Source organism: Takifugu rubripes, chromosome 7, assembly GCF_901000725.2.
Source record: "Takifugu rubripes chromosome 7, fTakRub1.2, whole genome shotgun sequence".
NCBI lineage: Eukaryota > Metazoa > Chordata > Actinopteri > Tetraodontiformes > Tetraodontidae > Takifugu > Takifugu rubripes.
In genome coordinates this window covers 9705891-9733655 of record NC_042291.1, presented here as the reverse complement: position 1 = coordinate 9733655, position 27765 = coordinate 9705891, and the positions used below count along the sequence as shown (strand labels likewise).

The 27765-nt window shown below is 42.8% G+C and overlaps 1 protein-coding gene across 1 annotated transcript; it reads right to left on the bottom strand.

The window, feature by feature from the left end:
- Positions 1–214: 214 nt before the first annotated feature.
- LOC101066111 (eukaryotic translation initiation factor 3 subunit H) lies at positions 215–27647 on the bottom strand. Its single transcript, XM_003965964.3, has 8 exons — positions 27491–27647; positions 22660–22816; positions 12700–12867; positions 10928–11027; positions 8699–8848; positions 3352–3472; positions 821–953; positions 215–471 (listed from the first exon to the last, which is right to left on the bottom strand). Exons 1-8 carry the CDS (start codon positions 27590–27592, stop codon positions 377–379), a joined length of 1026 nt encoding a protein of 341 aa, XP_003966013.1. The 5' UTR covers positions 27593–27647; the 3' UTR covers positions 215–376.
- Between the last annotated feature and the right edge of the window lie 118 nt (positions 27648–27765).

Here is a 27765-nt window from a genome sequence, read left to right as displayed (position 1 = left end):
ACGTGAAAACTGACACTTCAGCAAATCCACCGGTAATTAGTTTCACCTGGGTTTGGATTGAACTGCTGGAAGAAAGGCGGTCGCCCCGATGGAATTGAATGTTTTCATGCCGTGGAGTTGCCCTCAGCTCAGGTTCTTTTTGCAGATTTAAATGGGAAATAACGTCCAGACGTGCAGTAATTAAAATGCCTTTATGGAGTAACTGAGTCGGAGCTTTGAGACACAGGACCTTTATTTCAATCAAAATTCATGGAGGACTCGGGGATCAGGCATGAAAAGACATCATTTTCTGAAAAGGATGAGTGGGAAAAAGTTTCCTCCAGGTTGTTGCCGCGGTGGTTTTGCATCTCTGTTGACTTGCTCTCCTCTCGGCCCTCTAGTTGTTGCCCTGGAGAGCTTCCACCATAAACAGCTTGCCCAGATTTTGAGAGGTAAACTCCTTCACGTTCTGGCAGTAGTTGTTGACTTGCCCTGTTGGAGGGGAAAACAACATGGATCCAGCACGCCCACACGACAGCAACACACAAACACGACGCACACAGTCAGAGATGGGGGGGGGGGGGGGGCACAGGGGGAAAAAACATGAAATTAGTGGAGATCAGGTGGCCGTCGGAGGGGAGGAGAAGCGAGCAGCTTGAAACGGCAACAAAATGGGCAGTTGGAGTCGGTGACGTGTCAATAAAGTTCAATTAATGTAATTTCCAGATAATGATGGAGATGGAGATGATTGCAAAACAGAAGCGGAGCGGCTCCTCCAGCCGAGGAGGATGGCGGGGGAGGTGTTCAGGTGTGACGGGCGCATGTGTGAGCGTGTGCGTACCTGCGATGAGCAGTGTGTCCATGCGCGGCGGAGCCTGCGGGGGCTTGAACATTTTGTTGATGTCCTCCTCGGGCAGCGGGGGCTCGCCTCTGCCCTGGCGCTGGGTGTTCTCCTGCTGCCGCCGCTGGAGGTACTGGGGGGGGAAAAGCAGAAGAAAACAGGTGAAAATAGGAAAGGATGGACCAATATTCATCCAGCGGGGAGAGAGACGAGCAAAGAAAGAGTGATTGTGGGAGAGAAAGGAAGGGAGGATTGGAAAGAGGAGTTTTAAGAGCTGACGGGGATGGAGTGATTTGTGGAGGGCTGACAGTTGGTAAATCAGCGAGGTGCCGGGTCTCTGGAGAACCTAAAAGCCTCGTTAATTTAGAAGGATGGAGCAGAGAATGACACGGCCCAGTGGAAAAGGAAGTTGGAGAAGATGTGGGGGGGGGTGAAGGGAGCTTTCTACCAAACATCCCACAGAGCACCTGGACCAGCGAAGGAAAAAGACACAGCCGACGACAAATATGGAGAAAAGGATTCGCAGAAATGAGTCAACACTCCTCCGGTTTCCTCCTGCCGGTGCGTCAAAGCACAACCGTGAATAATCAAAATGCAAATGAATGCAGATTTTAGGAGCGGGCCGACACCAACAGCTGGGCACTCGGCTCCTCTTTCTGGATGCAGACGTAGAACAAAAATGATCAAATGCTCACGCGTGGAAAAAGAGCCCATTTGCTTAGCTCCAGCTTTCAAACCTTCTCTCCCTCACTACAAACTGGGTCTGTCGAGTCTGCTGGTGGCGGAGGTGTGTTCGTGTTCTCAGACTGCGAACAGACATGGATCCAGTTTTCACACTCTACGTATTTAATGGTAACTTTTACCCTTCCCGTCTTTCAAAAAGGGAGTCTGTGTGGGCTCCTGCTCACTTTCAGCAGCTTCATTTCAGAACGGATCTAAGTGCAGATCACACCGGAGCTGGGATAGGAACAACTTGTGATTAATAAGGTTCCATTTGTCTGGGGGGTGGATGTGGAGGGGTCAGCAGCAGAGATGGCGCCACGCGCGGCTCCAGAGGTCTGAGCGGCATAATGAAGACTCACATTCATCCACTTTGTGCACAGTTTGATCACTGACACAAACATTGAGTGATGTTACAAGTGACACCTCCGTGTGTGTGTGTGTGGGTGTGTGTGTGGGTGAGAAACAGGTCTACAGCAGAGGAGTGGTGATGAAGAAAAGGTCACCAGGGAGGATGATGGATCAGAAGGGCTGTGATGGCGCCGCTCAGAAGGTGTGTGATTTCTTTTGTGGCCATCTTGGGTGAATGATGGACGACCCGGTCACGCGTGCGTTTTTGAGTTTAGCCCGTGCGTGTGGATGCTAAAGTGTAACTGGTGAGCCTCGCGTGGGCATATGATGGTCAAACATTTGCCTTTTCGGGATGTTTGGGGAGGATCCTGTCAACCTGGAGCTGCAGGTGGTTCCTGGCAAACCCAGAAATCCGCTTTCCCTGTTGATTATTCCGCTCCGAGTTTGGCTGCTCTGATTTTGGCGTGATTAGCGGTTCCGACAAAGAGGGTTGGGAGGTTTATTTGGAACGAGGTTTATTGGCGCGGAAAATGAAAGTGGTATTTTCCGCTTTCATCTTTGTTTTTAAAAATCTTGGGAGACTGCAGCGCTTCCTGGGTGGAGCCGTCATCGTGAATCATATCCTAAACAGTCCGACACGACGTCAGGCGGCGCGATGCGTTCAGCCTCCGGATGCCGTTCTATAGAATAGCGGTTCTAATGGGGACACAGCTGCGAAAGGCTCCATCCCCGCGACCCCGATCGAGGAAGGAGCACAAAAATGACCGGAAAATACATTTCCTTCAGAAGTGCTTCCTGCTGTCTGAGGCCGCTCTTGTGGGCCCAAGTGTTTGTTTCTCTGCTGAGTCCGGTCATTACAGCTGCCGCATCGCCGGCCTCCTGTGGCAGAACTCATCTCCGTGGTATTTTAGGTTTGACGGACGTCAAAAAGACCGTGGCCGACGCCGCCAAAAACCCATCAAAGGTAGAAAAGCGTTTCCTCCCTTCACTTTATAGTTTAACGTGCCGCGGCGTCCCAGTACGACTGATGATGTCGTACTGGGTGTTACAACACTTGAGATCCGAGTTTTAGAGGAGCTACATGAGGAAAGCTGAAAACGGAACGCTTCACCAAAGTCAAGAGGCCCGGGGTCGTTAGGTGCAAGCGCGAGGTTGGCAGATATATGATAAACATGCGCTGCTTTGATGTGATGCCTTGAGTCTGGAGAAGTTGGGAGTCCGATGTGCATTAATGCATGAGCCTGGAGGACCGTGTTGTTTCTGTCTTTCTTGGTGTAACCTGCCTCATCCACTGAATGGGGAAAAAGTGTGCGGCTGCAGCTTCTGCGCACGGGTTTTCCTGCAAGACTGCAGGTAAAAGTTGAGGTTTTCGGCTCTCTGCCTATGGAATGTTTGTGATGCGTGTGCGTGTCTGCCCTCGGCTGCGTGGAAGCTGGCGTCTGCGTGAACGTGTAAAGTACCTGGTGCTTCTGCTGCTGTTGCTTGCTCAGGTTGCGGCTGTAGGTGTTGTATTTGACAATTTCTTGGCTCATGTCGTCCACTCTGTCCATCAGGAGCTGCAGGCTTTTCTCCAGGTGGTTACTGGGGGAGGAGACAGACGTTCGCACATTAGGAGCAACACAGTAGCATTAAAAACTGACGTTACACCATCACGCTGCATGACTTATGCCAGCGTTAGCTTACTCTTGATAACAGACTCTACATCAATAAAGCTGGACTTGAATCACACAGGTGAAAGTCACCTGGCATTAGTGTTTTAAGGTGACACCTGACTTGTGCAAAGGTGTATGATTGTGATTACAGTGTGTGTGAGGCAACATAACAAACGGCCTCTGTGTCCAGCAGCAATCATTCTTTGAGACACAGGAAATAGAGGATAGTGGCACAATCAAGCTTGAAGACTACATTATTTAAGTGCACTCTGACCTCGTCTTGAACAAGCCTTATACCAGGTCAGCTATATGGTCCTAGCTATATGGTTCCTGTGTAGCACGGTAGACAGCCAATATAAGACACGCGTCCTTGGGGATTTGACAGTAGACCTTTGGACGTCTCTCTCCTGTCCCTCTGCTACATGTCTGGCATCATATCCAAGCTTTTCCCAAAGCAGTCTCGCTGACAACGCTTCACGCACCAGCCAGAACACAGCCTTCCTCTCCTCTCCTCTCCCCTCACCTCCATCTTCAACAAGACGTCCAGCTGGAAACTCAAGCTTGACAAGGCTGCAGAGCTCCACTTCAAGCCTCCTCCCTCTTGTGTGTTCTCTCTGGAATTGTCTTGTTTCATTTATGAATGTTTGGGTGCTACATAATTCAGCTTTTACTGGGGGAAACACAGTCTCAGTGTTTATTTAAATAAAAATGACACCCGGAAGGACTTTCAGCACTGTTAATGTTTTGACTGTGTCTGCACTTGTCTTATACCTCATTCACTCAGCGAGAGAATACCTGTCCAATATTGTAAAGACCATTAACGATAAAAAACAAACTAATAGGACGGGAATTGGCAAGGCAGACGTGTCAGCTTTATTAATTTAATCCTATTTGTTTTGTAGTAAAATCCTCTCCTGTTGGAATTTCAGTGAAATGTTCTAATGCTCTCCTCTTTCTCATTAATGCAGGATGCAACAGGCTTTACCTGCAATCACAAACACTGCAAACCACCTTTAAATAACCCTAATATACATATAATATACCTGCAGACACAAACAAACCCCCTAATAAATGCATTCCTATGGTGAGATTAATGTAATCTAATGAATGATACTTGTCTCTGCAGCACACATCTACACGAGGGCTTAGCATCATGAGAAGTGTGTTGATTCAGCAGCTACTAAACTCCAGCCTGCAAAATACTGGGTGTCTGTATGTGGTTTTACAAATGGCTCGTTATTGTGGTGCAACAGAAACCCCCAATTTCCTATTTTAATTGCAGAGCGAGTCCCGTCTGCCTCTGAGGACTGTTTTGTGATCAGTCTCCACTGTGGTGTCGGAGCTGTAAACATGAAAACTGAACACACGGGGACAAATCTCTCCTGCTGAGCCCCTCCAACAACGTCAAACTAGATTTTAGTTGACGAAAGTCCTTTAGAAACTGTTTTGTCTGCATTAACAATATGCATTTTATGTTAAACCTTGATTTGTTTTGGTTTTTTTTACACATGTTTCTTTTTATTCTGTGCACATCTTTGGTCACAGCCACTCCTTTTTGGTGGGGGACAAAAAAGTTTTTCTGATTCTGAAGGACAGGTCAGTCAGAGAAACATCCTTGAAAACACGCTTTCTGTCAAAGGGTGGTGCTGAATTCAAAGTGTTTGTGCATGTGAGAAAGTGAATTTCAGTTTTACTGGTGTTGCTTCATTCAAATCAGTGAGTGTTTAGCCATCTACCTATGCTTACATTTGTTATTTTTAAGTTTAACAGCACTTAAAGCTTCGTTTTGAAATAGCCGTTGCTAAAATGAATCTCCCCCAAAGGGCCGTATACAAGAGCCTTCCCTAACCACAAGGCCAAAACAAGTCTCTGCTTCGGGATATGTACTTGGAAGCACCGAATAACTCCTGGGCGGGGCTTGAGGTGTACTCGGTGCTGATTGGGTAACTCCAGAGCAGGGTGTGATGCAGAAGAGGAGCATTAGCCTAGCAGATGTCGCTACGCCTGGTAGCATCCACCGCCATGTAGATGAACACACAAACCATAAACGTGGCAACCGCCTGTCCTGTTTTGTACTTTGTGTTTGTACATGTTTACCTCCATCCTTTTTGTCCTTTCTTTTATAATTTTTTTTTTACGGTTTGCTCGGACGTCACGGTCGAAACTTGATGACATTGCCGGGGGGGCATGCGAGAGGAACGGTTCCTGCCCCTGTATTTACCGGAAAGCGTACCTATGTGTGGCATAAAAGACTCATTTACTGTTATAGCCTTGAAATCTTCTACTGATTCATGAAACGGCCTCAGTGGTTTTCCCATAAACATGCTGACAAATGGATAAACAGACCAGCCGGAACCCTCGGTCTCTTTGGTTACCATTTTTACATGCTGAATAATGCACGACACAGAACTTGGTCACACTTTCTAAAAACATTGAATTATTCAGACAGGGTGGCCAGCCTCAGGTTCAACCCTGAATTTGAAATCAAAGTCTACTGAGGGATTTCCTGTAATCACGGATTCTGTTTTAAGGCCAGGTTCAATGGCAGCTTATGCGGTCTGGATATGCTGATCTCACACGTTGATCATGTTTACACAGGGTAACAAAGGGCAAATTCCTTAATCTGGATTCACTTTTTAACAAAAAAAAACAAAAAAAAAATGATATTTACACACAACAAAGCTACTCCCAACATCATTTACTTGGAGTTTTAGTCAAATGGAACCTTTTTACCAGCCTGGCGGAATAAGACTCCAACAAAAGAGCCATGATATGCCATCGTCCCTTTGTGGTGTCAAAGAGAGAAAAAAAAAACAATGTTACTCAGTAAGTGACAAAGAAATAAAAAATACAACACAGAAATAATAAATACAGCAAGACCAAAAATCAAATCTTTCGAAAAAGAATTCAACATTATGTTTTGCAAAAAGTTATCCTGAACTGGAGGCCAACCTCAGAATAACTATCTGACCTTTAGGACACCTTTAGGAGGCAAATGAGGACTCAGAAATGTAACATCAACAGCATTCAGAGGTCTGTGTACACAGAGAGGATTAAAGGCACAAGGGCGCCCTCATCCGAAGGACCTAAACACATTCAATACTGCGAAAAGAATGATTTTAAATAGATTGGACACCTTAGAAGTTCAGTTTCAGCACACCGTTGCATGGATTACCCCTCTTTTGCAACGCCGCATTCCACCACAAAACTTCAATACTGTTAGATGAAGAACGGGGCCCCGTGAACGAGTTCCCATTCATGCAATCCATCACCACCATCAACATCATCAACAGTGAAGAGAACAACAATGTTTGCCGAGCGAAACCGAATTCACTCAGCCAAAGACGCAGATGACATTGACAAATGGAGCCCCAGATCGGAGAATGAGACAAAAGGAAAAACATTAAGTAAAACCCATTAACATTACCTACTTCTGAAAGGGGTGGAAATGACAAGACAAGAGTGGGGCCATCAGAGCGAAATGTAGAGACAGATGCTGCAAAACTCCGCCAAACAGGAAACAATTTCAGCTTTCCAGACATCCCATTGGCCGTCCTGCCAGGAAACTTATGCCCAGAGTGCTTCTGCCTCCATTTCAAGTTGAACAAAAAGCTATACTTCAACTTTAGAGTGCTCATTTGAAGAATAGAACACTATCCAGGAAAGTGAGGCCTTCTCGTTCTGTATGTCTGAAGCATCACAGCCGATGACTGTGCCGACATTGAGCTTTAGAAATGCAATAAAAATAATCTCTGTATGAGAGTCTTCATTTCTCCAACCTCAACAACCTCATTACTTCTGCTTTGGTGCACAGCCATGTAAAGATAAACATGCATTTTTTGTGCGTGTGCGAAAATTAGGACGCCAACGCGTTAGAGGCGTTAATTTCTTACACCTGCTGTCGGATATCCTAACAGCTGTTGCTTCGCTCGCAACAGTTTATCTCCATAAGTGATTGCTGAGAAGGTCTCTGGAGACTAATGCTGAGAGACCCTCTCATTTAAATAGGACACTTAGAAGATCCGGGCTGAGTTTATGTGCCGGTTGATATTTGCTCATGTCATGCTTATTAGCACTGGGAGACCGCTCTTCAGGTCCGGGCCCTATTTTGATAAACATTTGTGAATATATTTGTTTTAACATGATAATGTGGCCTTTGCTGTATCGACATTTCCGGCACCGGCTGGAAGGTACACTGATAATTTGGTCAAACAAGCCTAAAACCTACGCATGTATTGTGCGCGTGGGTTTTTGACATTTACAATGCCGGCACGTGCACAACTGCAATTTTGAACCATCAGCATGTACAGTGACATTTGAAAATGTCAATAAAACTGGAATAACCAGGTGATAATCCTCCATCTCTGTTACATATGAGAGAGATGATCAGTGTTTGATGGACAGATGCTAAATGGTTCAGTACATCGACTTCACTTGCTTTCTGTTGTATTAGATGTTCAATTATTGGTGCCAGGACTGAAAGAAAACTCATTAGTCAAGTTTAGAACTCATTAGAACGGGAAGAAAAGGCTTTTGAGCATCCTGATGCCATAATTCTTATCCATTTGACATTTTAAAAATAACAATTGCTGTAAGATAAATACCAATGTGCCACAATGGTCCCAGGTAAGATCTCTACAGTACTTTTGTAACAAGGATAAGTAATCCACCATGTAATGAACCAATCAAATTCACCTATTTTTTTTAAGAATTAGTCTACATTGATGTTTTGCTGCAAATGCTTTATTTATTCAAATTTCACACTCATTAAAACGGATTGCATTTGAAGTAATTTAGACGACAAGTGAGTTTTGCAAACATAACCACTTTTTTGTGAATGTTTGTGGAAATTAGATGAGATTGAAGTAATTAATCACAAAACAAACCAATACAAAATGAAGCTACAAAGAATGTGTAAATAAAGGACAGAGATTAATTTCCTTGAAGAGAAGGTTTCATCTTAGAATGATGTGGAGGACACCGATCAATGCAGAGGCATCCCTAATGTCAAATCAATTTTAATTTGGATGTGGCATTAACTTGTGGGAGAGGATTTTGTTGTTTTTTGGCACCGTCGCCACCGTGTGTTTCTGCGCTTGGCTGTATGTTGCGTACGTTGGAACAGATGTGTGTGCTGAATGAGCAGAAGTCTGACCTGCTGGAGAGGTTGAGGAGCTCATGCTTGTCGCTGACTGTGGATTTGTCCTCCAGCTCCCACATCAGCACGTTGATAAGGTGAGAGTTTTTGATAACGATGGGAACCTCTTCAAACATGTTCTCGAAGCCGATGCTGGCCTTCTTCAAACTGAAGATGCGGAGACAGAAGAAGTTAAAAAAAAAGAAGAGAGGGAGGATGCAGAAAGGACAAATGACATGAATTGCAATGCATGGACTTCATTCAGCAATATATCAACGTCGGAAAAGGTCAGGATGGGGATGCTATAGGCATTCCGAGCAATTAATTTCGAACAAAAGGGTCGCGCCGTTTTCCTCCTTGTCTGCTTTATTAAGTTGTGCAGAAAAGTACAAAAGGGTGGCTATAAACTGATCTCAACTCATCCACAGCCATTTCCAACCACTTGTTTGACCACCACTTCTCATGTATTCAGCATCAGGCACGGGAAATAATCCCCTTGGGTCTGCTTTTTGACAAATTCTGCCGTCCATATTTAGTTTACACATGCTTGCAAACTGCAAATGGAGAGCTTTATTGTTACTGCATGGCTTGTAAATCACACCACAGCAACATAAAAGTGTAAGGAATAATATAAAGCATGCTGGACTAGAATGTCTGACAATGGTGCAATACAAGGTGTGGATATTGCCACCTTAGGCGATGCTAAACTGGGTAGCCTAAATGACTGTTTTATGGAGTCTGCTGATAAGTGTGGGGAGCAGCAACTGATTTTTAACCACCTTTTCTTCTTCTCGGGAATATAAACACAGCATCTTTCTCTGACACGGTTCCACAGACACAAAACAGAACCTCAAACTTTGCTTAATGCCCTGCTTAAATGCACTAACATTGATCGGATGCCTTGATCCTGCCTGTCACTTTGTGCACAGTGCCTGAGCTACACACTGATGTCTGCATATTTGTAACGTTGCCTTGTTAGATGCATCTTCCTTGTTATAGGATCAATACACTTGCTTAAATCACCGCGTGCGCTCGAGCAGAAACAGATGTTTATGCTCCGCTTGTCCGGGTGATGAATACTGGTGCGGAGCGTCATTTTTAGTGGAAGATAATTTTGAAAAATTTGACATTCTATTCCAAGTACTGCAATGCCGAAAGCAAATTTAAGACAGAGGCAGAGGAAAACAGGCAATTCAGTCCAAAGCTGTGAGTGATGTGATCAAAAATAAGAACAATATAAATAACCAAAATAACTATCCTGATGTGTGAGTGGCACATATTGCTGAAATTATCCATAAGCAGGCCTTTACAACTGTGTTTGTATGTTACAACCTTTTCAAATGTCAACAGAGTCATCTCAAAGGCAATCTAATAATGAAATATAAAGAAATAAAAGAGTGGCGCACAACAAATCACCTAACCCTACTGGACTTGGGTGCACTTAATGCCATGCTCTTTCCAAGTGGAACCTGGTTGGCCAAAACCAAAGGTTGACTGGAGGCCAGCTAATTTGATGCATTGAATTGTGTGCCAAAGTGATAGCTATTGACCAGAGCCTCTCTGGCCCAGTGTGGAGGGCAGTTCAAAAGGATGGGTCTATTCAGCACTCATCTATCCCTGCCTTTCATTTCAAAAAGGTTAACAAGATTAGAATGCTGAGATAATACAAAAGAGACCACTTTTTCTCCCATTATATTTTGGAATTTTGGTGCGTCATAGCATCAAATTCGGATTTAGGGAGGGGTCTTAATGCTGGGCCATAAACGCCGCACGTGAAGAAATATGGAGCTTAAAAAGCAAACAAAATTTCTGTTGGTGGATTTATTACCCTGTTTGGCATCTAACAAGAAATGTAATAGTACATAAGTACCTTGTGTTAGTCTTATTTTTCCTCTACCAGGTTAAAGAAAAAGAAATCCCATGTGACTGCCAATTTGCTCTTTCATGCATGTGGGCTTTTGCACAGTCAGGCCGACCTGAACTGCTGGGACAAATTGTCCCTTCATTAAGGTTATTTTAAGCTCCAATTTAAAAGCAATTATAGAAACCCTTGGGGTCACTCAATATGATATTGGCACTTAAATATGGTACAGTGTTTGAGGAACAAGGGAATATTCATTGGTATCAATCTCTTTTTGCTATTAAACGAATCAAACAGGAAATGCAACACTGGCACACATGTACACCATTCAAAGCGATGTATAAAATTATCCCAAAACACACGTCCTTGTATCTTGAGCACCTTACCCCTCAGGTGTGAAATCCTTCTCTTTGCAGATCTCCATAAGTTTGGGGGTCAGCCTGTAGGCCTTAAGGGACAGAGATCCTTGAGCTGTCTTTATAGGGTCTGGAATGAAAGGACCAACGTGTTTCAAGAGCTCAGCACAGGTCACAAGCAAAGATTTTTAGTGGCTTTGACACATTTCCTCCATGGAAAATGTAGATGCTTTGCTGTGTGAGCAGAGCTTTTTCATAAAGCAGGGTAAACAAATGCAGCACGTTATCAGACATTTCCTTTTAATGCAGGAGAGAGGACAAAACACACAATTTATTTAAAAGCTCTCTTCAGTTAATGGCTCCTCTGTGAACCAGCTGTCTCTGCCTTAAAATCTCTGCACATGCAAAGGTGTCCCTTTGCCTGTGTGCTTTAACCTCTTCAACTCTTCACCTCATAAAAACGGTCGTCATGGTGAAGACATTCAACCAATTGGTTAAACAACCTACTCTCATCTGGAGCTGTCATCAGACGGAAGCTATTAACCCCCCAGTTAGCCTGCAGATTGATTTATCCATTGGCATAAATCGACCAGTCGCTTAATAACAAAGAACAAAAAAGGGATCGATGAGCTTTCCCACTGACGTTAAACTGAGATAATGTCGATATAGGGGCGCGTTGATCCATTAAGTGTGGTATTATTGACTGACATTAACAGGAGTCCTCAATTAAAATGAGAAAGGGCAAACAGACCGACTTCATTCCCCTCTGAGTGACCAGGTCGACATGGGAGCAGGTTCAGACTCCATCTGCTTAAAATCCCTGAGGTGGGAATCAACAAGCCTGGGGTGCTATTAGATTTAGAGAAAGGGGTAGGGAGGATACCTCCACAGTTACTAGTCGTTAAAACCGATGAGAATCTGGGCATTTTTTGCCACTTCTGATTGCCACCTTCCTTGGCTTGAGGTGAGAGGATAAACCATGTGCTGCTTAAATCACAGATTGGGATTCTGAAGAGAAAAGGCACTGCTATTGGGAATTTTGACAGAAATTGATCATTATATTGAATATGCTGTTAATTCAGTGGCTTCTTTAGTCACATCACTGATTGAATACAGATCTCATATAGAAAATCAAACACAGTGGTTTGGTGTGGAATGTCATGAAAATAGGGCTTTACACGTGGTAACACAACTTCCCTTTATTTAGAATTACACTTGACGTCGACGTAGACACTTGGGTGATTTATCGTGAGAGGTAACCTTTGTTTGTTGAACCTTAGTGCTAAATGCCCTGAATTTGTCCTCCACCGGTCGTTCAGATTTATTGCTGATGCTGCCTGAACGTCAACATGGTGATATTTAAGTCACCTCAGTGGCAAAGTGATTCAAGAAACTACATTTGGGTTGCGATTATTTAAACATTTGAAAAATAAAGTGTCTGGAGTGCAAAACTCCCCAGGAAGAGCATCTGTTTTAAGCCCATCAAGTAACCCTGAATTCAGTCATTTGTTTAGTGTAGCAGTGGGACACTAGCTTAATATGTTGATCTCTGACTGAGGGATAGTCTACACCCTAAACCTCTCTTAGTACATTAGAAGAAACACCAACTTTTATGAGGTCATTAAGTCTGATTTATGGTTGAACATCAAATCTACACCACGCCCTATGCCCCAGCTCCATCTAATAGATAAACATCCTGCTCTACCATGGTATAGCCTAAATGGATCAATGCAGACTTCCGGTACCATCCGGGAGGCACCTCTGCACCAAAGGTATGAATGGAAGCAAATCTGACTACTTACCATAAATAAGCACAACAGACTCTTCAATGGCATGCTGGTAGCTGAACTGGGAGTCAAGCAAGGCTCGACTAACAAAGGAGCCATAGTAAGTGGACTGGTACCAGCCCACATGCAGATGGTCAATGTTGACGTGACGCAGGGAACGCATCATCTCCATCTGGTACTGGACTGGAGACAGAAAGATGGGTACAGGTGGGAGGAGAGGGGGAAGTAAGAGGAATAGCAAAGAAGAAAAAAAAAAGAACAGGCTTAATTTCATTTGTTTGGTTTCTTGGATCTGCAAATATCCATCTGGATCTGGACATGGTGTACGAGCAGAAGGAAAGTAGATGGCGTGAGAAACATAAAAAAAAAAAATACAGCAGGGGAAAAAAAAAAATCAGCAGAATGTCAGAAAGGAATCCGCAGACAGAGAGGAACGACTCATCATCCTCTGTTGTCAAGCGGTTGCGGTGAAAATATATAAAACAATCACCGACTGGGATCAGCAGTCGTCCTCTCATTCCTTTTGTCAGTAAATGCATCCTGGTAAAAAAAGGGGAAATAACAAGATGGATCCACAGACGGGCTTCAGCGAATGGAGAGGGTAGATACATTACAAGGAGAGCCATTTCATTACCCCAGACACATCCTACGGACGTGTAGCCAGAAATACAAACAGCCTGCCTTTCTGGCTGTAAGTAACAACCAACACAGCAAAACAGCCTCCTCATGCAGGCTAGCTGGAGGAGGCTGATAAATCAGGGTGTTATTGGGCAGCTGTGGCCCTGTAGACCCCAGCCTGTAGAGCACATCCTTCTCCTGTTTGACTGTTAACAAGAACAAACTGAAGCTCTGAAAAAGACTGAAGGGTAGGAAGCAGACAAATGGAAAAGGCAAAAGAGGAGAGAAAGGTAGAGAACACCAGAAAAGTCAAGAGGGGAAGCTCTTCCCTGAGACGGGGAGTGGAGATAAACAACTTATTCTTTGCCTTTGACACCTTAGCTGTAATTTTGTTTTCCAGAAACACTGCAAGTAAAAACACATTGATATTTGAGCTTGTTGATCTTAGACACATCGCAGATTTCTTGTATTGTTCAAAAAAGTTTGGAAATCTTGGATTCCAACTCACACTTTCTGGTTTCATAAGCTTTTTACACGTATTTGCTCAAACACCAGCATGCAAGTAAAAGAAAAGAAAGAAAAAGCAAAATCAGAGTAAAATACAGCAGTAAAAGCAAGAGATACACACAAACAATACAAGTATATCTTAGTGAAAAACAGGAAATGGCTTGTCTGGGAAGAAATATTTCATGAGTCTACAGGGACAAAATTCAAGTTGGCAGAAATTAATATACACTGGTGGAAAAGCAAATCAGAGAAAGAGAAACAGAAAATTGGGAGCATTGTGACGATTTTCCACCCTGTCATCTTATCTAAAGAGGGTGAGATGGCAGGACAGGACACATGCTGCTGTTGTGTCACATGTCACATCTCTTTTACTTTCAGAAGGCTGGCGTGCAAATACACACTGTTCTGCACACAGCAGAAAAAAGGGAGGCTGGCATAATGCTGATTCTTTCTGATGGGAGTATTTGTGGAATTGTTGCATCAACTTGGCCAGTGACAAACAGAGTTGGGTGGCTGCCTGCCATCCAACAACTGCATCACCACTTTTGTTCTGGTCCAATCAGTATGTTTATATTACGTATAACATTGGCGTCCGTCACGGCACAAATTAATCAATCTTGAATTAAAGTCAAATGTTTTTACTCGTGAAATCCTTTTGCAAACATCTTTCCAAGTTGTTCAACTGTGAAGAACAATGGGGAGTGGTGCTGCTTGCAAGTGATATGGGAAGTTAAAAAAAAATTAATAGGAACAGTTTAATGTAAATCATAAAGCTGAGAGGAGCTCTGCATTACGAGGTGGATTTGTGGAGGAGGCTTTTCAACATCTTTAAAAAATATTTCATCCAGGATGATAATTCATCAAAAGTCCTCTAAAACCCAAAAGCGGCATTAGCCAGAGAGCCGGCAAATTTCACAATATCATCATGGAGCAGCGATGGCAGCATATGCAGCCATTTACTATTCTTCACTCATTCCTGCTGCCCTACACCTCTCCTATCAATCACTGTGTGTCCCTGGGCCAGACAGGCAATGAGTCTGCCCAGAGTTGTCTGAATTTCTGTGTGTGTCTGTGCGTGTGAGACAAAGGGGAACGAGCAAAACACTGGGATGATGACCGTGTCCAATATGGACGTGAAGACTGTGCATGAAATCCTGGGATCAGTGTGGGAAAGAAATAAAACAAACATCACAGGCGAGGTTTCAAAGAAGGTAGAAAACATGGAACCTGCTCCAGAGCGCATGTTTTAGCGTAAGCATTGTGCTAAGCTAAAAAGATGTCAGATGAACATTCTCACTGTGTTTCTGTGCGGTAGCGATGGACTCTGGGTATTTATCAGCTCGGAGCCAAACCCGATATAACAGCAGGATCAAAACCAACACAGCACTGACAGGGAGCGTGCATGCGTGCTGACGTGAACTGGACCTGTAGCCCACGCTCTAATGCTCAATGACACGAGAGGTGAACTGCAACAGCCCTTTTGTGCTGCTGCGGGCCTCAACATCTCGACACAGGCAATAAACTCGTGCCTGTCTGTGAATCTGAGGATGTTCGCATGTTGGCTCACAACACACCCGCCTGAGTGGAGAAATGCCAGAGTGGAGGAACAATGAAATTGGGTGTGTGAGACCCGGCAAATTGTATTTTTGATTTCTCTGATGCTCAAGAGAAAATAGTTTTGATCCGCACAAAGACCCCAACGCTCATAATGATGCTTTTATCACAACTATAATAATGCTAATAATACTGGTTTGTGTCCACAGATGAACTTTCTGACTCTGTACACAGTAAAATAAACCATCACTCTGGGTAATTGTTGACACCTCCTGTTTTGATTGCTGCTCTTAAGGACTAAATTTTCCCATTTTTCCTGTGGTGATGGGTGAACTTTACTTACTTCTAATTGTACAAAAATGTTTTTAGTGTTTTGAACTTGTTTCTTATGAGCAGAGGCGTCTGACTTGAATTTATCCAGATGCTGTTTGTTGGTATAATAAATGTTGCCATTTCCTATTTACCTACCACTGATATGAATGCTGTGTTGCCCTCTGCGCCACATCACAAATCACTAAGGAAACCTTGTTATCCAATAATGTGCATATTGGGGGAATATAATAAATTTGAGGGAAATTATAATTTGTCTATGGTGAAAATACTAAATCACCGCTGACTGAAAATGGCTCTGCAAAGACTGGAAAGGCTAAAAATGAATGAAGTATGATCTTTTCAAGGACACTGAAAAGCTCCCATCTGCAAATGCACAGTGACGTCCGTACCTAGAACAATGGAATATGCCAATTAGTCCTTGAGCTAACAGACTTTGTCCTTGGACAGGTTTGTAAGTGCCACCTACCGTCTATATGAGCACTGTTCGGCCGTTCAATTTCAAACTTTCTGAAAGATATTAGTCAGCAAGACAGAGACACTTCTTCATAATCAGGTAGCCGTGAATAAAACTTTATTCCTATCCATTTCCTGAACTGAATCAGCTAACTAGTGAGATACACACCGCTCTGAAGAAAGTAGGATAATATTCTATATCCGATTTTTTTTAAAGAAAAAATGTTTTTATCAATTATTAGAATTTCCTATCCAAGGGATCCGCATAAATAAAGATTTTATAAGCTGTTAGCGGCGTCGTACCTTTTGGTTATGATCTAACCTTTTTATTTTTGTAATGATGAGAATCCCTGTTTTTTAACAAAGTAACACCCTGAACACAGACGTGCTTTGCGTTTGCTTTTCCCTCCTCCATTTCTACACACCGTCAAGGTCAGCCAGTGCTGATGTGAGGGGGCAGGTAGCTCGTGCTGCAGCACTTTGTGCGTACTCATGTTCGCCTGTCGGAAAAGGAGGAGCGGTGATGAATGTGCGAGTGGCTGGGAAGTAAATGGTGGTATCAAGGCGTGGTCGCTGTCCAGTGTCGAGGGAGGTAAGGGGGCTAATTCTGAGCAGCACGGCTATAATGGAATGTGTGTGACCAAGTACGTCTGCATGTCCGCGTGAGCGTGTCCACCTGGCGCAGTGGATTAGGTGCAATTAATCTTAGTTAAGCAAGCCCAGCAGAGAGTATGCGTGCCTAGCACACACATATGAACACCGGCTGGGCAAAAACAGGGAGTGCAAACATACTACAGGCTGAGAGAAGCGTGAAGCAGCTGCTTTGGGTGAACAGTGTACTGACAAGTTCACCATATGCACAGACAAGACACTGCTGCCTGTCCCAGGGGCTTGTTTTGACAGAGCTAATGATGTGAAAGAAAAAGGGGGTGTGCTTATTCCTCCCAATGAGGGGGTCAGCAAACAGATCAATGTGACAATATATCGCTGTCCTTTGGACAGGTATTGATATTTTAATTGTGAAAATAAAGTACAGGAAAAGTTCTAAAATGCATTCTACTTCGATCAGTGAATCATCCAAGGCCGGTGCTGCTTCCACAACACACAATGGTTCGGTTCTTTGTGAACGTTTACGGCACCGATATATTTATCCGTTGTTACACACCAGATAGGAAGAAGATTTCTTTGCTCTTCCGTCTAGGTGACGAGCATTGGATTCAACGTGTAAAGTGAAATCACACTCCTGATTGGTTTCCGTGTTCTCAGAATAGCCCGTCAGGAATTCCCTCGGTGGCAGGCTGGCCAATCGCCTTACAGAGCAGTCATGTTCAAAAGAGCAGCTTTGTTCTTGCTTCTCTTTTCATTATTGTCACCTGCTCGAAGCTGCCGTTGGTTATTATTACGTCTCTGCTGCGCGTGTGGAGAGCAGCTAAATGGATCTGATTGGTCGAAGCCTTTCCCAATGTCAACAACTGCAAATGCTGGTGATGTCATTTCATTTTTTTCTGCTTAATCTTATTTTAGCATCCAAGGTGTGTTTCATGTTGTCAAAACTGCTCTGGACCTCGAGTTTTAACGTTTGATGACTCCAGCCTTTGTTTCCTCCCACAGAACACGAGCGCCATTTTTAGTTCAAAATCTTGAAACCTCTGTTTTGAATCCTAACTCTGACATCAGTCCCATTCTTACATTTTTAACATTCTTTCCTCTCAGTATTCTTTCATCTTCGTCACAGCGTCCATTCTTCTTCGACTCCCCACAGCCCACCTGGATTAGCATTAGCCTCCCCAAACCTCCACACGCAAAATTTAATGTGGGGCTGAATCATGACGAGACAAAGGAGTGAATGAATAAAACAGTGGGAATGATGTGGATGTGACGGCACCCCGAGGAACCGGCCTCCTGATTTATAGTGCGAGCTTTCAAAAGCAGATATAGCCACAGCACACTGCTGACACCAGTCTCAAATCATCAGCGAGAGAAAGAAAAATGGTTGAAATAGAGATATGGCGAGAGGGTGGACAGCCAGAAAATTCTGTGAGAAGTTTCCTAGTTTGGGGAAAAGGCAATGAGGTCATTAAATATCCTGGACACACCAGTTCACGAGATAGCTCTACTGTTTACATAATTGTGGTAAAGGTGGGCTGCCTAGTGATTTCTAATTAGCCGAACTGCAAGAGAGCAAGGGGGGAAAAAGGGAGCAAATCAATTTCCCATTTGGGGCAGGTAGAGTGATCTATTGAAAGGCTAACCCCAAGAAAGACCTTATCAGAAGAACCATGGAGTGTGTGTACATACATGGTGTCGTAATAGGCAATTCACTGGCACATTGATGACACATCGGCAGATCCCGGTACCTTTCAAGGGCAGGTTAAGTTTAGAATCTGCTATGGTGAGGGTTAGGGTTGGGCATTGGTTGTGATTGTCAGGGTCAGGAGCTGGATAATACATCGAGTCAATGAAAGCCCCCACAAAGATGGAAATGCTTACAGCATCTGGAAATACCTACACAAGGCACGAGAACCGGGCAGGGGCTTCATTAACAACCCTGACGTTAATTTACCCAGCATGACAATTAACGCTTCAGACTTACTGTAGTTTTTCTTAACGCCCATTTTTAATTTACCAGCTCTGATTCAGTTTTGTTTTCATATCAAGCATTTGATATATTATTTTGTTGTAAAATCTGAACACTTACTGCACACTTTCATTTTTCAGGTCGATGAGTCCACCAGTATAAGGGACTTGTTAAACCTACGTAGTGTAAAAGGGCTGCACATTGAAATGCCATCTCATTCCTCATTGATAGTGAGTGCAGCTGATCAGATGATGTACCCTAATGAATTTAATGACTCAGCGTATGTTTGGGAGACAAAGAACGCAGAGCAGATGCGATTTATAACAGTCAAGTCTACTGGAACTGGAGGGACCCTAGATTGATTTTATTTGCCAATTTATTTGTAGTGGGATTTTTTATAAACTTTAGAAAATTCTTCATTTCATTTTAACCAACAACCATGGAGAAAACGTTGTCTCCAAAAATTGCTCTGTCACAATAAAGCTCAGGTACGACCTTTATTTTGACAAAAAGGTCGCGCCTGATCTTGTCAATAGAATGAAATCAAAAAGGGCCAAAGGACATCCACAAAACTAAGTCTGAACTAATAAACCAGACAGTCCAAACACCAAAGACCAACACGGACATCACATTTGATCATGGTGTGATCAACACGTCCCACCGTTGCATTATTTAGCTCCACATATCAATCACTACTGAGACGAGCCCAGCAGGCAACACACAGAGTACACAGAGATTCAGAGTTGAAGCACTAACAACCATGAGCCCACCAGAAGGAAGCAGAATATCTTACAGCCCGTTCTGCTTGAACAGAAAGCTTTTATTTCTTCTCAGGCAGCAAGGTATAAGAAAATAACTCTAATTATAGTGAATTTAGCCAGGTTCTGCTCAGCACAGTTTGGACCATCAAAGCAGTGCGACACCGATGACCAAGGTCTGCACCATCCCGAATGGATGCCAAGTGTTGATCAAACATTTGCTTTTATACTATGATTGCTATTTTGCTATCATAGCAACACAGCAACGATATTAAATAACTTCAACCGTCCAAAAACTGCAAATAAGCTGTGGAGCAGAGGAGAGTTCATTTGCAAAATGTCTCGTGGAGAAAAGGATGACAAGGGGACTGGAGAAGAAAAGTACTGCAGGAAAGGAGAGAGAGTCAGTTATTGCCAAGAAAGAAGAATGGGAATGGTCACATGGACGGATGGAGGCTGATCTCCTCTCTGCAGTGATTTAGGTGGGGGGGGGGGGGGGGGGGGGGGGGGGGGGGGCAGTGCTAATTTTGTTCCACCTTCAGGATACCTGCTCCTGCCGCTGGACACTGATAACACAGGCTGAATATGAAACACATTGGCGAAAAGGTAACTTTTAGCATTTCTAATCATGATCTAATCCTCGCTTCCAGTGGACAATAATGTCATGCAGGCAAAATTATTGGATAGGTCAGTGAGAAGCACTGTGAAATAAAAGGAAAGCCAGCATAGATGGGTGCTGCCACCTCACAATATTATTGTGCCACACTTACATAAAGTAAAACATATTTAATATTGAGTTATATGTTACATGTTAATTTCAGGTGTACCTAAAAAACCAAAAACAAATAATAGTTTGCTGGGTTTAAAATGTCCACTTGCCTCAAACACCATTACACTTTATGGACAGTAACTGCTGAAGGTTAATTACATTTACACAGACCAAAGGAGAGGGTGAAGAAAAACGCAGTCCAAAGAGGAGTCACGGCGATGCTTGTGAGACCTCGTTTATACTGGCATGTGATGCTTAATGCAACCATCTGTGGCGTAGCGGCACAAGCACGCACAGAGCTGCACAGTTAGTTGCAACAGTCAACATAGAAAATATGTCGAGATTAACAGCAAGAACTCATCTCGCTGCCACAGATGGTGTTAGAATAAAGCTGAGGGTGCTAGATCCATGATATCACAATGAAAGTGGGTCTATTGAACTGCTGCTTAAGTGCACTGATACAACTTTGATATGAGGAGGCGTTTGCGATCTAGAATACATTACAAGACAGTGAATCAGCAGTTGTCTCTATCAATACACCTGCTCTTATCATAATCACTGATACTGTAACACCCTAAGAGGAGTGAAGCGCGGTATTAACATGCGGCTTGCCTGCCTCTACGGCACAAAATGCATCGAGAATTAACTGTCTACGGTTCTGCACGTCTCCCTCCAAGCATCCTGTCAATGATACAAGGACATAGCATGCAAGGACATGGTAAATAGGAGGCCTGGGGTTCAGCCAAGGTTTTATCCAAGTCCAATTTTGCTGCATGCGCTCAATTTCTTTCCTTCTCTATCTTTTTCTCGCTCATACTGGTGGGATCTGCTGCTGCTGATCACGCTGCACCTACAGCTCCACACTGGCACCTGTTGGTGAGAAGCAGCACAGATGTGCTTTCTGTGCAGAAACTTCTTCTTTGTTTTGATGGTTTTAAATATATTAAAACGTGCACAGTGGTTAGATCACACTTGCAGTTCATATAATGATTTCCAAAAGTGCTGTGACTGGGAGGGGTACTGCACAGAAAGATTTCTGCCCCCTAATCACAGCTAATCGCTGAAACAATCTTTGCTACCCTCTTTTCAAACAAATTTGTATATTAACTGTGAAAAATACAACCTAGAATGCCGACGATTAACAATAATAAACGCAATAACGAAGTAACAGTAAGCACACTGGGCCCTACTGAGAAGGCAGCTAGTCTTTTTCTCCTCTGAAGATGCACCATCTACGGGCGTTGAAAGCATCGGAGTAAGATGGATGACCCCGATATTGCAAGTCTGAAGTATTACAACAAACACTGCATCTTCCCGGCGACTGTCCAGACTGTCGGCACTGTGTGATTATCACTGTGGCGATACACGTTATGGTGGCATGTGTTTTTCCCAGACAGATTTAGATAACGCTTTGAATCTTACATGTTTGTCTTTGAATGTGTATTCAAATAGAACGACTCCAACTGACTAAGCTCTCAGATGCTTCGAGGGGCGGCTCAGACTTCATTATATCGCCAGTGATGACACACCAACACCATCTATGCACATGCGACTTTCTTTGCACCAGATTTTGAGGTGTATTATTAGAGACATTAAAACCATCTCTTTTTTTTTCGTTCCCGGGCAGCAGACTTAACCACAGGTTACTGCTAGGGGAGAGTAGACACAGTAATACTTGTGCTTCAAAGGAGAGGCTCGTGTAAAATCCTGCACATCTGAAGTCAATAATATGACGTTCATTTAGTTTTCCATTTCTGGCACTAATGACCTAAAGTCACAATCGCTGGTTGTCTGTTTTCTGACAGTTGCTCATTAGCAGCAGATGCCCAGAACAGGAATTATGGTGTTCTCCCAACATCTGCTCACTTTCTCATCACGTGTATACGTGTATTTCTTTCTGAAAAAAGAAGAATAATGAGGCTTGAGAACATGGCCTCTTTTGACAAATGCTGTATTGTGAACGGTTCGACAAATCCTTTTGTATGAAACTTACAGGAAACAATTTTTTTAATAAATTGTGCATAAATTGTCCTACTTTTCAGTGGTTTTAAGGAATATTAAATCACTGTGGTACGATCTTGGTAAGTAAATTAAAATAATCTGTTTGCTTTCTCCAGGAAACACAATATACATTTGCCTAGTGCTCATTACAATCTAGTTCAAACAATAATTGCTTTTAAATTGTATAAACGCTAATATTGAATAGCACAAAATCCTAAACACAACAATACTACAGTCCCACAAATTTTAATTAAGCAAGACTCATTTAAATATTAACTGCTGGCCAGAGTAGACCCTTCAAATTTGTTCAATGCACACAAATTATCAAAGAAATATGATCAGGTAATTATATGGGGGCCTATTGTGCAGCTAATTATCAGACAGAGTGCGCCGCTCTTGTTTACCTTCATCAAAATCTGCATCGTCCTCGGTGTGTTGGGGAAAGGGGAAACAGTTGGTGATCTCCAGGCGATCATCGACGACCAGGCCCAGGAGGACGCCCTGAACCACCTCACTTCCCTGGCCCTCTTCCTGGTAATGCTTGATGATTTTCAGCACCACCTGTGAAAACAGAGAAAGGTGGGAGAAAAAGAGGGATTTGGATTTAATGAATTATGCATGCCCAAGTATTCTGAGACTATCTAGTTCATTGATTAATGCTATTTAACAAAGACAAATCTCTTTTCTTCTAGTCCTGGAAGACCAAGGATGACACAGATTTTAAGTGGATGACACCAAAATCCTTTCCTTGGAGAAGAAAAACCCCGTGACAATATCTAGATGACACTAAGGGAAGTAAGAAGAGTATTAGTGTCCAAGTCTGCAATCTAAAGAGGCCGTTCTGAATATAAATACTGAAATCTTACAACCGAGGTACAGACTGCTATTCAAAGCAGAGGAGATGATGCCTGACAGATTCAGAATCTGCTGATGTGCACGAGTCTCTCACAGCTTTATAAACATCAAATATTTGTGAAGCCTAAATTGATCCTATGAGTCTGCGCTTGAGTCACATTTAAATACATACATTTATTATGGTGATGGATGAAGGGGAGGGAGAATATTAAAAAAGGCACTACTTTGTTTCAAGGAGGACAATAACAGGAAACAAACCACAAGAATCACTCAGCTGGTCTGAGTTCGCCCCATATCAGCAACATTAGCATTTCTGACCTCATCCTGGGTTTTTTTGCACTTGTTGAGCCGGGTGAAACTGTCCAGGCATTAGAGCGTCACTTTATCCATTTTGCATTTTCCACATTTGTGTTGTTGGTATTTATGATGTAGGAGCCAATTATTGTTGCCCTCAAAACGAATGCCTTTTACATTAAATGCTCCTCTTTTCTTGAGCGCCATGCACATAGAAACACCCACAGTCGCAGCCAGAAAGTAAAAAGGGAACAGCAGGAAATACATACTATTTGAATTAATTAGACTTCTCCTATAATTGAGCAGACGTCTTGTGCCTTTATTATTCTGGTGCTTTTGTTTACATGGTTCAGTTCACCCCAAGCTTCTAAAACACCTCCACTCTCGAAACCAATTATAAAGTGACTCCTACTCATTCTGTTTTAGAAAGCGGCGCCAACATAGCGATTTATCACTTTAGCCAAAGTTTCCCCTACGTGACATTTTTTCCTCCAATAGTTTGGGGGAGGGGTGGATATGAGCACTAATAAGGTGACCATATGAGAAGAATTTATCATCTAAAACTCTGCTCATCCTCTTGGTCAAAGGTACAAATGCAAGAATTATTCTTCTATGTATTTTAGTCAGGCCTAATATTTGAGACTGCACCTGTAAGATTCAGCATGTGTGCACACATCAAGTTAATATTCAGCAGTCATGCAATTTGGCCTTCAGAGAGGAGACAAAACATGAATATGTAGGAATCTGAGGAGAGATTCGGGTATAGTTGGACCTGCAAGGCTGATGGTCCACACTGTCATGCCTCATCTGGACAGGGTGTCCATGCTTCATTGTGTGCATTTAATTTTTAATGCCAACTAAAAAATGGGCCAACAGCATAAGCCCCTGCATGATTGAGGAGCTATATTATAGGCTCTAATGTTGCTTAACCGACACCAAGGACAAGGCAGTACTTACAAGTCACTTAAACTTGGATTCAACGCTAAATAAATACGAGACCAAAATATTACAGCAACATCTAAAGAACAAGATAAACTGAGTTGAGTTAAACTAGACAGAGTCTCCAAAAAAGGAAATTGTGAGTTCCTAGGGCCAAACATAGTATAAAGCATCCATCATCACCACCATGAGAAAGCCTCACTGGTCTCCTCCAGCTCTACCACACACAAACACACAGACACACAGACACATGTTGTTTCTTCTGAGATGAGTTATTTCAGAAGAATGTTCTGTGAGGAGTGAGGTGGTTGGAAAACAAATGGAATTCTCTTACTACTTCCTCTACTGATGAGCCTGAATTTAAGGTAATAGGTTCGGTTTGGGAGACAGGAGAAAGAACAGATCACACATCTGAGCGAATACATAAGAAAGAAACCTCAAAATGGCCAAGGCAACAGGAAGGGCACGGGTGAAAATAAGAGAAGGTTACTGTGAACAAGCTGGAGGTGCCCCCCTCCTGCCTTCCCATTGAACAGTGGCTCTATTTTCTGGCAGCAAATACCCTATCTAGCCTCCATCAGTGAGAACAGATAACACTGATACACAATGCTTCTAGCTATCTAGCGCTTGACAATCTGTTCATCAAAAGCTTAAATAGCATCCATCTCAGAAAAGGTAAGGTAGGGGATGGACCACAGTCTGAAAGGTCTGGCCTTGGTCAGAAAATACAGCAAATTTTGGTCAAATCTGCAGAATTCTAGCATGTGAAATGAAAGGAGGTAAGTGGAAATGATTTTCAAATCAACCCTGGATTTGTTGTGCTGGATTCCTGGTGAGGAGTAAATGCCACCCAGTGTTCTTACTGGATCTTTTGAGCAATCCTATATGGCCACACATGCATATGTTGACACAGGCGGAGACGCACACACATTTATTGATCTTGCTCATGAGCTTGCCCGGTGTGCTTACCTCATGTGGAGAGCCAAAGATTGATATGTGGACAGCATATTATAAATCAACAAGCTCAAAATTGAATTGTGCAAAGTCAATTGCAGTCCAAATCCCTTGTTGGATGCCTTTAATTTTTGATATAAAGCCTCTCTCCTACTTACTAAAAGGCTCACATCCCAGGATGGAGACCACCTACTGCCCTACTGATGTATACAATCAATGGTGGCTATATTAAGAAAAGCAACGCAAAAAGCTCTAAATTGAAAATAAACCTGGGCTGATTTAACTCAAAGACCAAGATCAGTGCATTGTTTTGCTTCATCTCTTAATGTAAAGATGTGAGCTTAAAGCTTTAAAAATCAATTACTGATCTTCACTAAAATTCACATTCATTACCTTGGATTGGATTGAAATTGACTGCGAGTGCTTTTTGGAATCTACAAGGAAAAATGAAGCATGAAATCCAATGCTCCACTTTTATTCTTGCCATGCTAAACTGTTTTCTGCTTCCCTCTGATGATCACTCAGACCTGCGATAAGTGATAAAAGTGAAAATGTGGCTGGTTATTTTATGTAATTTACACCCTTCCTCAAGCACCTGCTGCAATAAGAAAAGTCAGAGGTGGACAATGATCATTTTGGCACATAGTCTTTATTCGTCTCCAGTGTATATTTTTAGAAAATCTCAGTCCTTTCTCTTTTCTATCCCCTCCAGCTTTCAAACAATACATAATCCGAAAATCTACTTCCTGTTTTCTAAAAATGCAGTCGCTTAAAAAAAACAATAAAAAGACACAAGGAAGTAAGTAAAGCATATTTTTTCAGATATGCAGACAAGTGTGTGCAATTTCTGTAGGTGTTTAATAGAACCTATCAATTTGCAGCACTTGAATGGGAAACATTCAACACTGAAGCCTCCTTTGAAAGCAGGGAAACAATCTGAGTCAATTATGTAGCAGCAATGATGCCGAGCGTCGGCAGCCCTTTAGCTAAACCTCTGACAAGTGGGTCCTGATGCAATACAGCAGCAACTGCTGAGCATTAATGCATTCAGGTAGAAGGCTTCTATGACTCTGCCTGAAACTGACCCCTGTCTCCTCTCACTCTGAATACAAATGAAGGCGCACAAAATTCCATTTCTACCTACTCAACTGATCGGATTATTTTGAGGAGAGGGAAATTAATGAAACTCTTAATGACGCTGAGATAGATTTAAAACCTAAGCTGGCGACCGTAGGGTAGCTTTAATGAGCAAACTAAAAAGGAAACCAGCAGCTGGTATCTTAATGTGACCCTGTATTCAGGCAAAGGAGATGTTTGTCCAGTGCAACTGAGGGCAGGAGGAGAGAGGGTGGGGATAGTGCTGAAGCAAGTTTGTCCTCTGCTGTTTATTCAGTGGAACTACAAAGTAAATCTCAGGCTATTATTGACCACAAACAGCCATTTAAATGATATGTTCAAGAACTAATAACAGAAATGAACCAATCTCACTTTGAGTCCAACATTCCATCATAGATTTCATAAATTAGAGCTGCCAGAATTCCCCAGAAGTGCCTAGAAGTTCAAGGAAACCACAAGACGGAGGTATATATTTTCTGAATGAACAGCGAGCAAATACACAAGGCACGAGCACATTTGACCATGTAGATGGTACATAGACTTGTGTAGTCATGTATGGAATTATAATGCAAAAAATAACTTGTGAAAAAACACCATAGCTATCTTGGGGATGATAAAATGTGTGCACACGCATCGAAAAAACAACAAGCATTAGTTGTATATAGGAAACCGTTTCAAAGCCGTAATTTATTAAAAATTAGTGAAATAAGTCAACTTAAAACATATATAAAAACACCACCAACCACGCTTAATAATCTCTTCCAGGTTTAAACTCCTATGGAGTATCATAGAAGCGAAATTTGAGGTCAACGACCATTAGCTCGTTACTAACGCGTTAGCTATTAATTGTAAATGTTCATATTTCTCAATTTTATTGCGTTTATGGGACAAAATCAATTGCATCAAATTGTTAAGCACTAATGTTAAAACACACAGCTTCGCACTGTCAAACCGACTCCGCCATTATGATGCTTCTTTTAGCCGGCATCAACATCTGGGGACAGAAAAACTTGTTTTTCTCTGCTGTTAGTAAAGTGAATTCAAAATAGAAGTACATTAACTCATGGTAACACTTACCAGTCCTTCAATTTGGATCTGTTTAACAGGAGAGTCCAAAGAACCACCAACAGAAGCCATAATAGCACTAGGAGCTGCACCACTCTCTTTACGAGAAGCCATTCGCAAATCGACACACGCGGAAAAGGGAAGGTACCATTAAACTGACGGACGCTTCCGGTTAGGAAGTGTCACTTGCTTCCACGTTCGTAGTGAAACAAGGGACTTAAATCAAAGGTTCCTTGTTGGCGGAAGTAAATCTACGTATGGCCAAAAAACGATTAAATTAAACAGGC